The 14,301-nt window shown below is 39.2% G+C and overlaps 1 protein-coding gene across 1 annotated transcript; it reads right to left on the bottom strand.

Annotated features, from left to right (window-relative positions):
• Positions 1 to 2,738: 2,738 nt before the first annotated feature.
• On the bottom strand, positions 2,739 to 4,528 carry LOC146635456 (lipocalin-like). Its single transcript, XM_085350564.1, has 6 exons — positions 4,248 to 4,528; positions 3,571 to 3,710; positions 3,406 to 3,479; positions 3,172 to 3,285; positions 2,986 to 3,087; positions 2,739 to 2,887 (listed from the first exon to the last, which is right to left on the bottom strand). The coding sequence occupies exons 1-6, from the start codon at positions 4,341 to 4,343 to the stop codon at positions 2,859 to 2,861; spliced, it is 555 nt and encodes a 184-aa protein (XP_085206690.1). The 5' UTR covers positions 4,344 to 4,528; the 3' UTR covers positions 2,739 to 2,858.
• Positions 4,529 to 14,301: the final 9,773 nt, after the last annotated feature.

Genomic DNA, 14,301 nt, shown 5'->3' with positions numbered 1-14,301 from the left:
GGCTAGTGACATCAGACTGAACAACCGGATTGTGGCCTGTGGAATGGGGTAATAGGATGGCCAAAGGAGGAGATAGAAGCCACTGACATAAAGACAAGAAAGCTCCTTACCATGCATGGAGAGTTTCACCCCAAGTCCAGCACCCTGAGGCTGTATGCTAAGCGGAAGGAAGGGGGCCGGGGACTGGTGTGTGTCAGCACCACAGTCCAGGATGAGACAACGAACATCCAAGAATACATTGGGAAGATGGCCCCAACTGACCGAGTGCTCAGTGAATACCTCAGGCAGCAGAAACCCAAGACAGAGGAGGGAGACGAGGAACCATCATGGAAGGACAGGCCCCTGCACGGTATGTACCACCGGCAGATAGAGGAGGTGGCTGATATCCAGAAATCCTACCAGTGGCTGGACAAAGCTGGACTGAAAGACAGCACAGAGGCACTAATCATGGCAGCACAAGAACAAGCTCTGAGTACAAGATCCATAGAGGCTGGGGTCTATCATACCAGGCAAGACCCCAGGTGCAGGCTGTGTAAAGATGCCCCAGAGACAATCCAGCACATAACAGCAGGGTGCAAGATGCTAGCAGGCAAGGCATACATGGAACGCCATAACCAAGTGGCCGGCATAGTGTACAGGAACATCTGTGCCGAGTATAACCTGGAAGTCCCGAGGTCAAAATGGGAGATGCCCCCAAGGGTGGTGGAGAATGACCGAGCTAAGATCCTGTGGGACTTCCAGATACAGACGGACAAAATGGTGGTGGTAGACAAACATGAGAAGACGGCCGTAGTGATTGATGTAGAGGTTCCGAATGACAGCAATATCAGGAAGAAGGAACACGAGAAGCATATAATCTGTTTCTTAGTGTATTTTCTTTAAAATACGGTGTGTTTTTAATATCTTAAATCTATTAATCCATAATTATGTGATATGGATATTAAATACTTTTAGTGGAACATAATGTCACGGTTCTGGGTCAGTTTGACCCAGTATTTTGAGTTGTCATGTTTTTGAAGGTTTAGTTTAGTTCCAGGTGTCATTTTCTGTCTCTCTCTCTGTCGAGTCTGCGTCTTAGTGTGATGGTTTCTTGTTCCTGTTTTATTGTGAAGGTCTGCGTCTCATGTGAGTGTGTTCAGTTTTACCTCTGTCTTGTCTTGTTGATTATTCCCAGCTGTGTCCACCACCTGTGTGTAATTCCCCTGTGTTTCTCTGTGTATTTAAGTCGTGTCCTCTGTCATTGTAGTTGCTGGTCCGTCTGTGTTTCAACCCTGCTTCATCTGTGTGTTTCCCTGCTGTCTACCATCGTCTGCCTCTGCTCGCCCATCCTTCATGTTCGTGTTCTGGTTTCTGCGCTGTAGTTCAGTTGTTTTCCAGTATAGTTTAGTTTGTCTTCGTTTGCCATTTATTCAATAAACCACCTTCACACCCGCAAAATAAGAAGACTTTGTTCATGGATGAAGATTATATATGATATGAAGGATAACCTGAGACAGGCCTGTAGTCTTAAAAACATCTTCAGCACAGAGGATCATTGGCTGTGCTCTTCTCTCCCTGGAGGTGCTGTAGGGGTCCTGCTGCCACAGGAAAGCCTGCAGCATCCTGAAGGACACATCCCACCCATCACCTGTCACAGCTGTTACCATCAGGAAGGTGGTTCAGGACCATTAAAGCCAAAACAAACAGACTGAGAAACAGCTCATACGCCAGGGCTGTTGTATTAATAAATACAATCGGGGGATAAATCACTGTGAAAACACAACATTCAACTGTGAAATATTTTCCATTTAACTGTGCAACATTCTAAGGACTAAATCACTGTAAATCAATTTACATATTGCATCTGTAAAGCGATCTACTGTGCTGCAGCATTTTTTGCAGGAAGTCCCTGGTAACCCCAGCTGCCAGCGTTTTCCTGTAAAAACAGCAGGTTTTTTTTTTTTTTTACAGTGTATATAATATTCTAAGGACTAAATCACTGTGCTCCAACCGTATCCCCACTTGTTTGTATTCTCACTTGTTCATATACAGTCTTGTATATACTATATATATATTTATTTATTTTATTTATTTATATTATTCAATTAAACTAGCAAATAAAGAAAAAAGAAAAAAAATCATTTCAATTCAATGTTATTTATATAGCACCAAGTCAAAACAGCAGCTGCCTCAAGGTGCTTTATATTGTAAGGTAAAGACTGCACAACAATACTGGGAAAACAGAGAAAACTCCAACTATCATATGACCCCCTATGAGCAAGCACTTTGGCAAGAGTGGGAAGGAAAAACTCCCTTTAACAGGAAGAAACCTCCAGCGTAACCAGGCTTATGGAGGGAAAACCATCTAACAGTCAAATGTTTGATCATTTCTGAGACAATCCTACACTTGTACGGACAAATTCAGGTATGAAAGTATGAATGTTTTGTGTGTGAAATTCACTGTTCATGAACGAGGCACTTAGAATGTAAACAGCATTTTAATGTCACAGCTATTTGAGCTGAGGGTAACTCTATCAGATGGAAGCAAATACTATTTTTATAATGGGTCTATCTGATGATTATTTATTAATCTTTCAACAGTCCAATACTAGAAAACATTAAAACTATTACAAATTCACAACGAAAATGGTGATCACAGTTGTGGAGATAGAATCGTGTGAATGGGGGAAATTTTGGTTGTGTTGTTATGGATGTTCTTCAGTTTATTTCATATAAAGGATGAATAATGAAGAAAAACATTCTAGATTTTTGCATTTTTATTGTTAAAAACTGCTCAAGATGTTGCTCAGTCACATTTCCATAAGAGATGGTGTAAGATCTTTATGCAGTGTCGGTGAGACGATCTTGCAGCAGATCAGTCAGGCAAAACACTCCTGCGGACACTCCTCTGTAGAAGGAAAAATGGAAAGTGTACGGTAATCAGTGCACATCAAGTTGTATTTCAGGCTATTTTTATATAGAACTTCACCACCAATGTAAAAGTACCGGTTTTAGGAAGATGAACAATATTTTCAGGAAGGATGCCGGACTGCAAGCAGAGCTGGTTGAACTTCTCCTTCACCTCAGCGCTGAGGTCCAGACTACGTCCTGTGAAACCACGTGATGTAAATCTGCTGCAGTGGCTGCAACTTTACTTAACAGTTTACTGAACACAGCTAAATGCAACTTTACCATATAAGTTGTTTTCAACAAAGGTTTCATTCCGTCCGGTGTTGATGTAATGATTCAAGGAGTACTCGTCAGACTTCCCATCGACCACACGCATTTCAGTCGCATACCCCGTGACTGACAAAAAGGGAAACAGCAGAAGAAAAGATGTGGAAAAAAAGTAATACTCAATGATGATGATGATGGAGCATTAACCGTGGTGGTTAAAATGTTTCCTGTCTTTGTGGGCGTACTCACAGGGAATGCTGTATGTGAATTTTCCAGGCACGTCAGTCTTGGATGCCACCATGTCTATTTTCCAACACTTATCGCTACAGGTGCAAAGACATAACATTAATCATCAGTGTAAATATTTTAATGCTATCCAAATGGTATTTGCTTTGTCTGTCCTCTCGCACTCACATAGGAAATGAGAAAGCCGCCTTAAAACCCCCATCTTCAGTTGGCTCAACCGTGGCCGTGCCAGACTTCATACTGGCTTTGCGACAGACGAACCACTTGGAGTTAGAGCAAACTCCAGTCAAGTACCACTTACCTGCAATCTGTGGACACACAAATGGAAAGAATTGAGAATTATACAGAAGCACAAGAGCTGTTTATTGTAACACTTTGTGTGTGTGTGTGTGTGTGTGTGTGTGTGTGTGTGTGTGTGTGTGTGTGTGTGTGTGTGCGCGCATTTGTAATACAAATACACTGAGGTATATTAGTTTTATTCATGCTACATCTTGAGAAAACATTTGCAGAATTTTACATCAAAGTTTGCAATGCTTATGTTTTGTTGTTCACACTCTGTTTTATATTTATATAGTTTTTTTGTTTGTTTGTTTTTAAAGCAATGGACAAAATAAATATTATCACGCAAAATCCAGGGTGAAAAATAACCAAGTAACTTAAATGGTGAAGTCATTATAGAAGTAAATTTTGCAAAGGTCAGCCTCCTGTAAAGACTGCTAAACTGTCTGGGGGGTGCCCTGCCTATCCTTGTTGGATAAGCTCCAGCACCCCTTTTCCATAAGACGGAGATATTTGTATGAAAACAGATGGGCGGTAAAATAAAAAATATTATGGATGACTCTCACCCCCTGTAAATCAAAGTCCGCCTGAGGTAGGATTTCAGAAGCAGAAACCATGAGGGAGCACAGTACCACTCCCAGAAGGGCGCGAAGTGAAGCCATAGCTGCTGAAGAGTGAAGAAATGATGATGGGGGAGTTCACAAATGAAGATCTGGAAGTTGCTGCCTGGTGACTCTTTATATAGAAGAGTGAGATTATCTCCCCACCAACCGGTTCACACAGTTTTTTTCTAAAGCTGACTGATTAGGAATCTCAAAGTTGGCTTTCCTTATAAGTAATACATGGTCTCAGTCAGACTGGACATGATCACTCCTACAGGAAGCAAAGTAAATGTACTATGATTTTATTTCACCTGTGAAATGATGAAAAACAGCAGAGTAGCTTACGCTAACAAAAGCGTGTTGAAATGTTTCATTTTCTGCTGTTTCATAGGTCAAAAGGGCGTTGAACCAAACTGAACCTGAACTGCTGCTACTGTTGTAGTGCAGTATCTGCTGTGTGGTTAATCATATAACATTTTGTACACAGCAGACAGAGGTTACTGGCACTTAAGTCCATCTGCTAGATAGCTTTAAAAATTGGTTAGGGAAGTGGCTTTGATAATACTGATACACGTTCTTTGCTACTGTGACAGGACAGAGATCCACCAGGGAATAGTTGTCAGGATAAAGAGCCTTCAGTTCTCTAAATATAAACTGGGTACTTGTAGGAAACTTTGGGAAGCGGCATTTTTCCTCATATCGTCTAAATTTAAGTTAGCTCAGGTACTTCTTACATACTTGCTCTACAGAAAGCCCAAATAAAGCCAAGGAGATATGTGAAAATAGGAATAGTAAAATATGCATCATAATCAGTTGTATGTGTCAACTATGTGGGCACCTCAGTCTTGTTGGCATGAAGAAAAGTTGTGTAATGTGTGCCATAAGAGCTGCAAAGACATCATTTAAACAGTAGTCGTCTATTAGTCATAACGTATCTCCTGTTAAATAGTTAAATGTCCGTTCTCCATCTCTGTCCTCTCACAGCTCGGCGTATACCAACTCCAGGTCCCCACCAGCAGCTGTGGTAACAATGGCTGTGCTCATCAACACACTGAAGCTGAGAAGCCACCGGTTACTATTGGCGGCTCCAATAGGGTTACCTGTCAACTGTGGACACATGAAAGGAAAACAGCAGAAGTTAAACAGAAACACAAGACAAGACAAGATAAGGCAAGTTTACTGGAACATTTCCTATTGATAGCTTTATGGAAAATTGTGTTTAAACAATTTTCTATTTTTATTTTGTTTATGATTAGATTTATTTTGAAAGGAATTTCAAACTTTTACATTTAATTTGACCTTTCCCCTGTTTTTCATACAGAGTGAAGACGAATGGATGGTGCTTTCTTTGTTTGTTTAAAGATAATGAATATAACTCTAAAGACGTCTTAAACCACCCCTCGTTTCTATATATTTTGTTATATAAATGGAAATGCAGTATATAAGACAAAAACTGAGCTTATATGATACTAAGGACTCTGTAAGTCAGTCCACCTTTATTATTCAGCACAGCCTTAAGTCTCTTAGTCAAGCTTTTTTGTATTTTCTGTAAAGAAGTATTCAGGAGCAGTTCTTTTCTTGGATGTTGGTTCCCTTTTATTCCATTCTCTGTTAAGATGTTTCAGTAATGTTGAGGTCTGGGGAGGCTAATCCATGACTGAAGTCCTGTGATGCTTCATACTGCATTAGCAGTTTGTTGTCATAGTGAAAAATGAAGCCACTGCCAATCAGACATTTGCATAGTGGATCAACTTCTGATGGTACTTTCCTGAATTCCATACCTATAATATGTTTGCACATGCTGATGAATATTTGCAACTGATTTTCCATCCAGTTCCTGTGTAATGTGACATACGCCAGTCTTTCTCCCTGTTTCCCTTCCTTAAGAATAGAGCCATCCTTCCATTGAGACTGTTTCTGATGAGGCTTCATTGAGCAGTAGATGGATCCCTCAGCTCATCTAATCGTCCTATTTCTTAACACGTGACTTTCAGAAACTGTTAATCTGCAGTAGCTCGTTAACTCTTGCACTTCTTTTTTTTTTGTAATCTCTTAGTTTCCTCATTTTGTTAAGGTGGCACTGCACACCAAATCCAAAGTCAACATACTTTTATGTAATGGAGTTGAACCTGTAACTGAGTTTGATTTAAACCAACCTAAGCAATTAAGTGAATGATGATGAGTAAAGGCGGAGGTCGTGGATGAAGACAGCTGTTGGCTTCTCGTATATTGCAGAGTGAGGTTGTGTTTGCGCATTATTATAAAACCATGTTCACTATATATTTTAGCTGCAGACAATAACATTATTTGTTTTGCTGTGCTGATGTTATTCCACTTTTTATTCCAAGACCCTCAACACAAGCCTTGTAGTCCAACCATATACAGACAAATAAATGGTTGTGGTTGTAACAGCTCATGAACATGAATCATTCCACATTACTTTAAAAATCATTGTAAACTAAAATGGAATAAATGAGTGTTTATATATAGTTTTGTCTCAGCTGTTTACACACAGTGTTTCAGTTCTTATCAGAGAGTCCCACCGTCTCACATGTGATGAACCTTTAGCTCTGTTGTAAGCGTTTTGTTAGACCAGGTTTCCCTCATTTAAAAAATAATCTCTCATTAGAAATGGATATGATGTCTAAGACATAGAAATGCTTATTATGGGTTCACTTGATGCCATTGAAAAGAGAGATGCACATAGGTAACGCGCAGGCCATCCGAGGTTTATCTTCTCACCTCGAGTTTGCGACACTCTCAGATAAGGACGCGCACATTTCTGCATGATCTTCTAAATTAGAAAAAGCATTTCACAAAACAGAAGCTGACCATCACAAAACACTCATCACAAACCAAAAATGGCTCCACTGAGTGTCAAATTATCACCAGAATTTACTGATAATCTAAAGACTCACATAACTAATTTTGTCTCATTTTGTCTTAGTTTGAGACATAAGTGCATGATTATAATACTGTGTAGTTAGATGAGACAGAACTGATGGTTCCTCTTAATTATCCTCTTCATTTTTCCTGAGCCTCAGTAGTGGTAGCTACCATGGATAGAAAAACAATGACTCATCTTAAATCTACCCAACCACAGACTGCAAATCTAAAAAAAAACCCAAAGAAACATACGGTGAAAGAAAACAGGGACTTTAACCGGGGAAGTACACACTCAGACACTGTTGACTTAATGGTATTCCTTATCTGCAGCTGGACTTTAGTCTGAATTACACTTTCACTTACTTTTACTGTTTTTTAAGCTATTAGGCTGCTTTGTGGCTCACATAATACTAAACTAAGATACTTTCAGTGTGAATCATTTGCACGAACACAGGCAGGATTTAAAGTGGCCTGCAGAACTTTACAGTCTCTGTCTCAAAACATGCTAACAGGTCTTTGTTTTTTTTTGTTTTTCCAATTTTCACTGGTTTGATGTAATAAAAGAAATTTTAAAGAAGCAGACAATTTTTGTTATTTTAGTTTAGTATTTTATAATTTCATAAATCATGGTATGGATCTAAGTCAACATTAAAAATAACAGCACTTTTGATGTTTGCCTTTTTATTTTCCCAGCAGTACTCAAGTTGGTTCTCGGCTACATTTACATAACAGATTTTAATGTCTTCAGCAGCTGGACACTCATCTGAGGAAGGAACATTGGAAAGGTGGTCAGTGCACAACTGCATTACAAATTTTATGTACGACCCTGTATTTTATTGTATTTATATATTTTTAACATTTTACTTAATGGCTAACCTCGTATTGTGGATAGATTATCTCAGTTGTTCTCCTGACTGAAGTTTAGTCCGTTTACAGCATCCTGCCATGAAATTGCATTGCATTACATTACAGTACCACTTTTGGGAAGGATGAAAATATTTTCAGGAAGGAAGTCAGTCTGCAAGGAGAACTGCCTGAACTTCTCCTGCCTGTCAGCACTGAGGTCCACACTGCACCCTGTGAAAACATTAGATGTTTCAGCTAGACGTTTTAATAATAATAATGGATTGGATTTATATAGCACTTTTCTAGGCACCCAAAGCGCTTCACAATACCACTATTCATTCACTCTCACATTCACACACTGGTGGAGGCAGCTAAAGGTGTAGCCACAGCTGCCCTGGGGCAGACTGACTGAAGCGAGGCTGCCATATCGCGCCATCGGCCCCTCTGGCCAACACCCGTAGGCGGTAGGTGAAGTGTCTTGCCCAAGGACACAACGACCAGGACACAAAGAGCAGGGGGATCAAACCGGCAACCTTCCTCCCCTGAGCCACGGTCGCCCGAACCCTTTAAAAAAAGGATTCGTCAGAGTGTGAAATTATGACTAAATACTGTTACTGTCTAGTTTGTTAGCAGATAGGTTTCATTCCCCTTGGTGTTGATGGAGTAAGTCAGGGTGTATTCATCATACTTCACATCAACAATGAGCAACTCGCTCAAATGTCCAAAGCCTGACAAAAGAATATAACTGAAATAATGAAAATTCTAAAAGGTGAAACTATTAATATCTTTCTCCCAGTGTGGGCGCACTCACTCTGGCTTATGTGTCTCAACTTTCCAGGCACGTCGGTCTTATTGGCCACTTTTTCCATTTTCCGACATGTGCCATTATAGCTGAAAAGACATCATTGAAACCTGATTAATCTTCATTTTAAATTATTTATTTATATTTATATTTATTTATATGTAAAAGACTACAAGTTTAACTTCACATAATTATATGTTAATTGTTACCCTGAAAAATGCTGTAGCTGGCATTTGTAACCAGTTCTGTTTAGAAACTCGTGGGTTGTTTTTGCAGTGTGCTATGGGTCACTATTCATTTGAAATGTGAAGTGCTGTTCAGTTTTGTGATGGCTGCTGAAGGTGGCTGCTGTAAAGGCCTAGCAGAGCATCTCAAGGGAGGAAACACAGCATTTGGTAGTGATGTGACGTTCTGTATCGAGGCTTCGAAGCGATGCGCGTTTCGAGGCATGCTTCATTTATGGGAGGAGCTGAAAATGATGACGTCCGAAGCCTCGCTGCCCGGCTGTACCACGTGACTGGTTCATGAAGTGGTTTGAACTTTGCCGCGAGATATGACAGCGATATAAACCCCTCAGACTTCATTCAAAATGTGGGTGTTTGATGGAGAGTTGCGGTTAGTGAGAGTTTGGAGACCGTTTGGAGGTTTATGAGAGTGAGGAGAGAAAGTCAGGAGAGAATGGAGCCAGCTAAGAAGAGGAGGATGTCCTCCCCTGTGTGGGAACTTTTTGATCTTATTCCTCCCAACAAGGTATGTAAATTTCTACAGAAGATGTATTTTCATAATACTGATGGTGCAATACAATTTATGTTAAGCGGCTTTACTTTTGTACAAGGTGAAGTGTTTGCTATGTGCCAGGGAGCTGGGATATAACAACACCTCATCCATGCTTAGGCACTACAGAGCTTTGCATGAGAATAAGGGGAACACCGATTGTGGAGCAAGACCAGGTGAGCCATCAAATGCAATGATAATATAGGATGCAGTAATGTTACTAAATGATATAACAATATTATACAGCTGTAATAAGTTACGTGTGTGATATTTATATTTGTGCTTTGTCTTTATTGTCTTTCCTCAGGAGAACAATCTTCAATAGATGAAGACCTGGTTAGCATGGTGATTGAGGACTCCCAGCCATTTAGCATTGTGGAGGACAAAGGATTTAAAAGATTTGTTAAATCATTAAATCCTAGCTATGTTCTCCCCACTAAAGGTCATAAAAGCAGTGAAAATTTAGTTTTTACTGAATAAAATGTGAACAGGCAGGACTGACGCCTCAGTGTGTAGCTGTCCATACCTCAACGTTACAAAAGCACAACCACTGTCCACACCCCAACCACACCTCACCTCACAGTAAATGATCATTTCCATTTTAAGCATTTCCAAATAATCATTTTCCATACTGCCAGTATAAATATACACAGTATACTGCATCACTACAATATACACGTTTTACACACTCCTTTAGTTGTTGACATTTACAGGCTGTGTGCAAAAGGCCACACTCTTCAAATTCATGCCAACTAATATTTTTACGTCCAGTAGGTGTCCTACTAGAGCAAATGAAGCTTCAAGAAGCTTTGCACTGGGGTGAAGCAATTGGATGAAAAGCTTCAGTGCTTCATGAAGCTTCATCTGCCCATCACTGGCATTTGGCAATGTCCATGAATTCTGTGCTTCAGAATTTCACCCAAGCAATATAATCAGTTGTTAAAAATGGCACATTATGTGCAAAATTGCTGTAATTAATAATTAGTTAATGAATATAGTCAGGGGCGATAGGATCAGAGCTTTGGGGGTGCTGAGCACCAGGAGAGCTGCCCAGTCAGGCAGGGTAAACTTTACTCGTCACAATGAGACTTCTTCCCCGTCTCTGTCAGTCCCTGCGTCCTTAAATGTCTCCAGTTGTCCCGGGTTCCCTCTGACTGTCTCCTTGGTGCATTTAAACCCCTGTCCCTCCCTGTCCTCGTCGTCTGTTGTCTTCGTCTCCGTTATCAGTCATAATAATTTTACCATCTCTGTGTAAGTCTGCAAATTTCTTTATTAAATCATAAGATTCTTAAATTCATCAAGTCTCAAAACATGACATCATTGTTTTGTACATTTTAACACAATTTAATAAGCATATGCTTCAGCCAGTACCTTTTGATTAGCCTTGTCTCGGTTTCTTGCTTTGTGGTAGATCTTTATTCTGTTTTCACTGAGATATTTGAATGCTAATGAATAAATCAATATTCAATTCTAAAAAAAAATTTAATCCCCACATTTGTGAAAGAAAGAAAAACACTTTTTTGAAAAGTTTGTAACAAAACCATCAAATCTGATAAAGGTTATTTAAATGCTGCTAAAGAAGAATGGATTGGAATAAAAAAATTACATATCCTAACCTTAATTACTGGGGGAGAATAATCAATGATGCTCACAGTGAGTGAAAAGTAAACTGAGTGCAGTTTTTGGACAGAGATTCACTTTTAAAGTGTACGAATAATATAATACAGATACATAGAAAATACACTGCAAAAATAGAAGAGCCCTTGAAATGTACAAATGTACAAAATCTTAATTAAAAAAATTATAAAAATGGAGGCAACTGTGCCTATGGTACGATGTATGAAAGGATCTTTACTGCAGATGCTACTACCATGGCTCTGCAGATTTTGTCTTTTATTTTAACCTATGTCACCTCACCTTGAGGTTGGCAAATCTTTCACTGTTTGGTGATCAACTCTCTCAAGCAGTTTAACAGTTTGTGTTGTGCCTGTCACTGTTGCCTGTCTGTTTTCTTACCTGATTCTTCCTGATCTTGTACTTTCCTCTCTTTCCTCTCTCCCTCTTTGGACTGACAATCATACGCAAGATTGTATTAGATGAAAAAATTAAATTAATATGAAAAAAATTACTATTGAAATCACTAATAATAAAGTCCTCTCTCAGTGTACTTTCAACCAGAAGGCAAATAACCAAAGATATAAATATTGAAACACTGATCCAACATTATCCTTTATTGACGGATCATTTGATCTTACACTTTTACCTGAATGTGGCTCCTGTTTTTGAAAAAAACATCTTTATATCCATTATGAACCTGGCTGTCTCTCTGTACACCACACACACACACAAACACACACACACACACACAGTAACAGGACGGTCAAATATCGCTGATTTTACCACAGAGCAGGACGGATTGTAGGGTAGCTGGAACAAACCATTTTGGGATTGGGGGTAACTATACTTTTGTTGTTAAAATATTACATCTCAACCAAGTACTGTATGCTTTCTATATTTTTTGTAGTGTATCACACAAACACCAAATATTGTCAAAAAAGTAAGAAATCTTTGGGGGTGCTTTGATTCATTTTGGGGGGGTGCTGAAACACCCCCCAAAAAATGGGCTAAAAACGGCCCTTCTTACTAAGAAGGGCCTGGGTTCAAATCCACAATCTGGCTGGTTTGCAGTGTGTAATTAGAGTTAGGTTAATTGGTGATTCTAAATTACCCATGAATGTAAGTGCAAATGGTTGTTTGTCTCTATAAAACCATCAACCTGCATATTGGTTCATTAAGGAAGACTAGCAGTAATTGCCTTGATTAACAAAGTAGTTCTTCAAACAACAAGATTTCATTGTGTTTTCTAAAGTTTTTAACTTGTGTAGAATGAATCAAAACAAATTTTACTCGACATACTTAAATAAATCACTTCAAGTCAATGTATGTATACTACGTTGATCCAACGTAATCTGATTGCATTAAACCACCAAATGCCAAATGTGTTGGTTTGATATGGTCAAAAATAGGTTATTGTACTTGGTTAAATCACGTGGAAAAAGGTGCCATGATTAAATTGTGTTCATCCAACGACAGATTTTTTTGAGTGTACGTTACAGTAGATCAGAGAAGTTAAACAATCAGTGAATATTAAACAGAAAATGGGCTTCTTCTGCCACCACCAGACACTAAATATTCTAAACAGCCAATTATATAAAAATAATAATCCAGATTAGCAGTAACATGTGAAGGACAAGAGTTTCTCAGTTCTTTGAATTCCAGCTAAACGCTCCCACAGTAACAGCTCAGCCAGCTTCAGCTCCTGCTGTAGATGAATCCAGGAACGTGTTTAAAACATCTTTAAAATATCTACTCTGACTGTGAGAGAAAGACATACAAATGAAGGTTATACATTTATATACAGAGGATGAAGGAGGCAGTCAAAGGAGAGATCAGATGTAAACAGGACGCTCAGACTGAAAGTCAACCAGTGCCAACATGTTTTCTTTTGAAACATCACGACTTCTTGAAATTTCTAATAAACGGCTGAACTGCATTCCAGACATGATGAGACAGGATTGCAGGTGATGTGTGTGTCAGTGCTGATGAATGCTTCCTGATAGTTCCCAACAATAAACACATTCAGACACTCCTGTAAGTCAAAACTGTGGGTTTATAAATATGATTAAAGAGAATTTCTAACATAAATATTAGAGGTCCATGAATAAATATGTGTCATGTTCATAAGAGCAGCCTCTGTGTTTAAATCTGACCTCCAGAGGGCCCCAAAGCTCCTGCTGGCTCATCTATAATGAGGTCATTTGTTTTAAGTGATTCTTTTTTTCTGCATATTAAAAAACCTGCACCGAAGCTTCTGTTCATCCATCTGAGTCATGCACAATGTTCCTTATATCATTAAAATGTCTAAAACGAGTAAAATCACAGAATAAATGTTGGAAACTTTCCACCGATAAACAAAATACTGGTGGGTGTGGCCTTCTCTCTCTCTCTCTCACTTTCATTTCTTCTAAAACGAAGCTCAGTGCGTAACTTTCTTTTTCCCTCTTTTGGAATTTTATTTTTTAATACTTCAGAATAACTGATAATAACCAGTGAAATTCCCTGACTCCCAAACAGCTTCAGTTTAACTCATTTGTTTTTGCTCAGACTTCACAGAGCCATCACACTGAGGACAGAGTACAGCGATAACGTGAGAACAGAAACTTTGCACATTTGACATTCAAATCAGCCACAGCGCAGGGCCTGTTCTAAAAAGACATCTGTGTGCTGAGTCTGCTCTGGTGTCCGGTTTATGTCTGTGAATAGCTGCTGTTATAGCGCTGATATGACTCAGTTTCCTTTAACAGCAACAGCAGATTTCCCCCTTTATTGATTACAGAAGCTTTTACTTCCCTGTTCTAACAGGAATAAAGTTTCAAACTTACAGTATGATAAACTTCCTCCTCTATCTTTGGTTTATGTTCACTCTAATTTGAAGGAAAACATCACGAGGAGAAGGAATGATGTGAAGTTTTCTTACTGTCTCCCTTCATAAAGGATGCTCCAGTGTTCAGTCTGCTATTAGGAGTCATGAGGGAAGCACTGGTGGGTGTTTCACCAGTATTTAAAGAATCAAATCAGCTCTGATTACAACTAATCAACTGAAATGTGTGTTATATTTCTACCTCATGGTTGCAGTTCAAGGTTCTTTAT

This window comes from Diplotaxodon limnothrissa, linkage group LG3 (genome assembly GCF_057381915.1).
Source record: "Diplotaxodon limnothrissa isolate DT_005_m linkage group LG3, D_limnothrissa_male_GT1.1, whole genome shotgun sequence".
Lineage (NCBI taxonomy): Eukaryota > Metazoa > Chordata > Actinopteri > Cichliformes > Cichlidae > Diplotaxodon > Diplotaxodon limnothrissa.
This window is presented reverse-complemented; position numbering and strand designations above follow the sequence as displayed.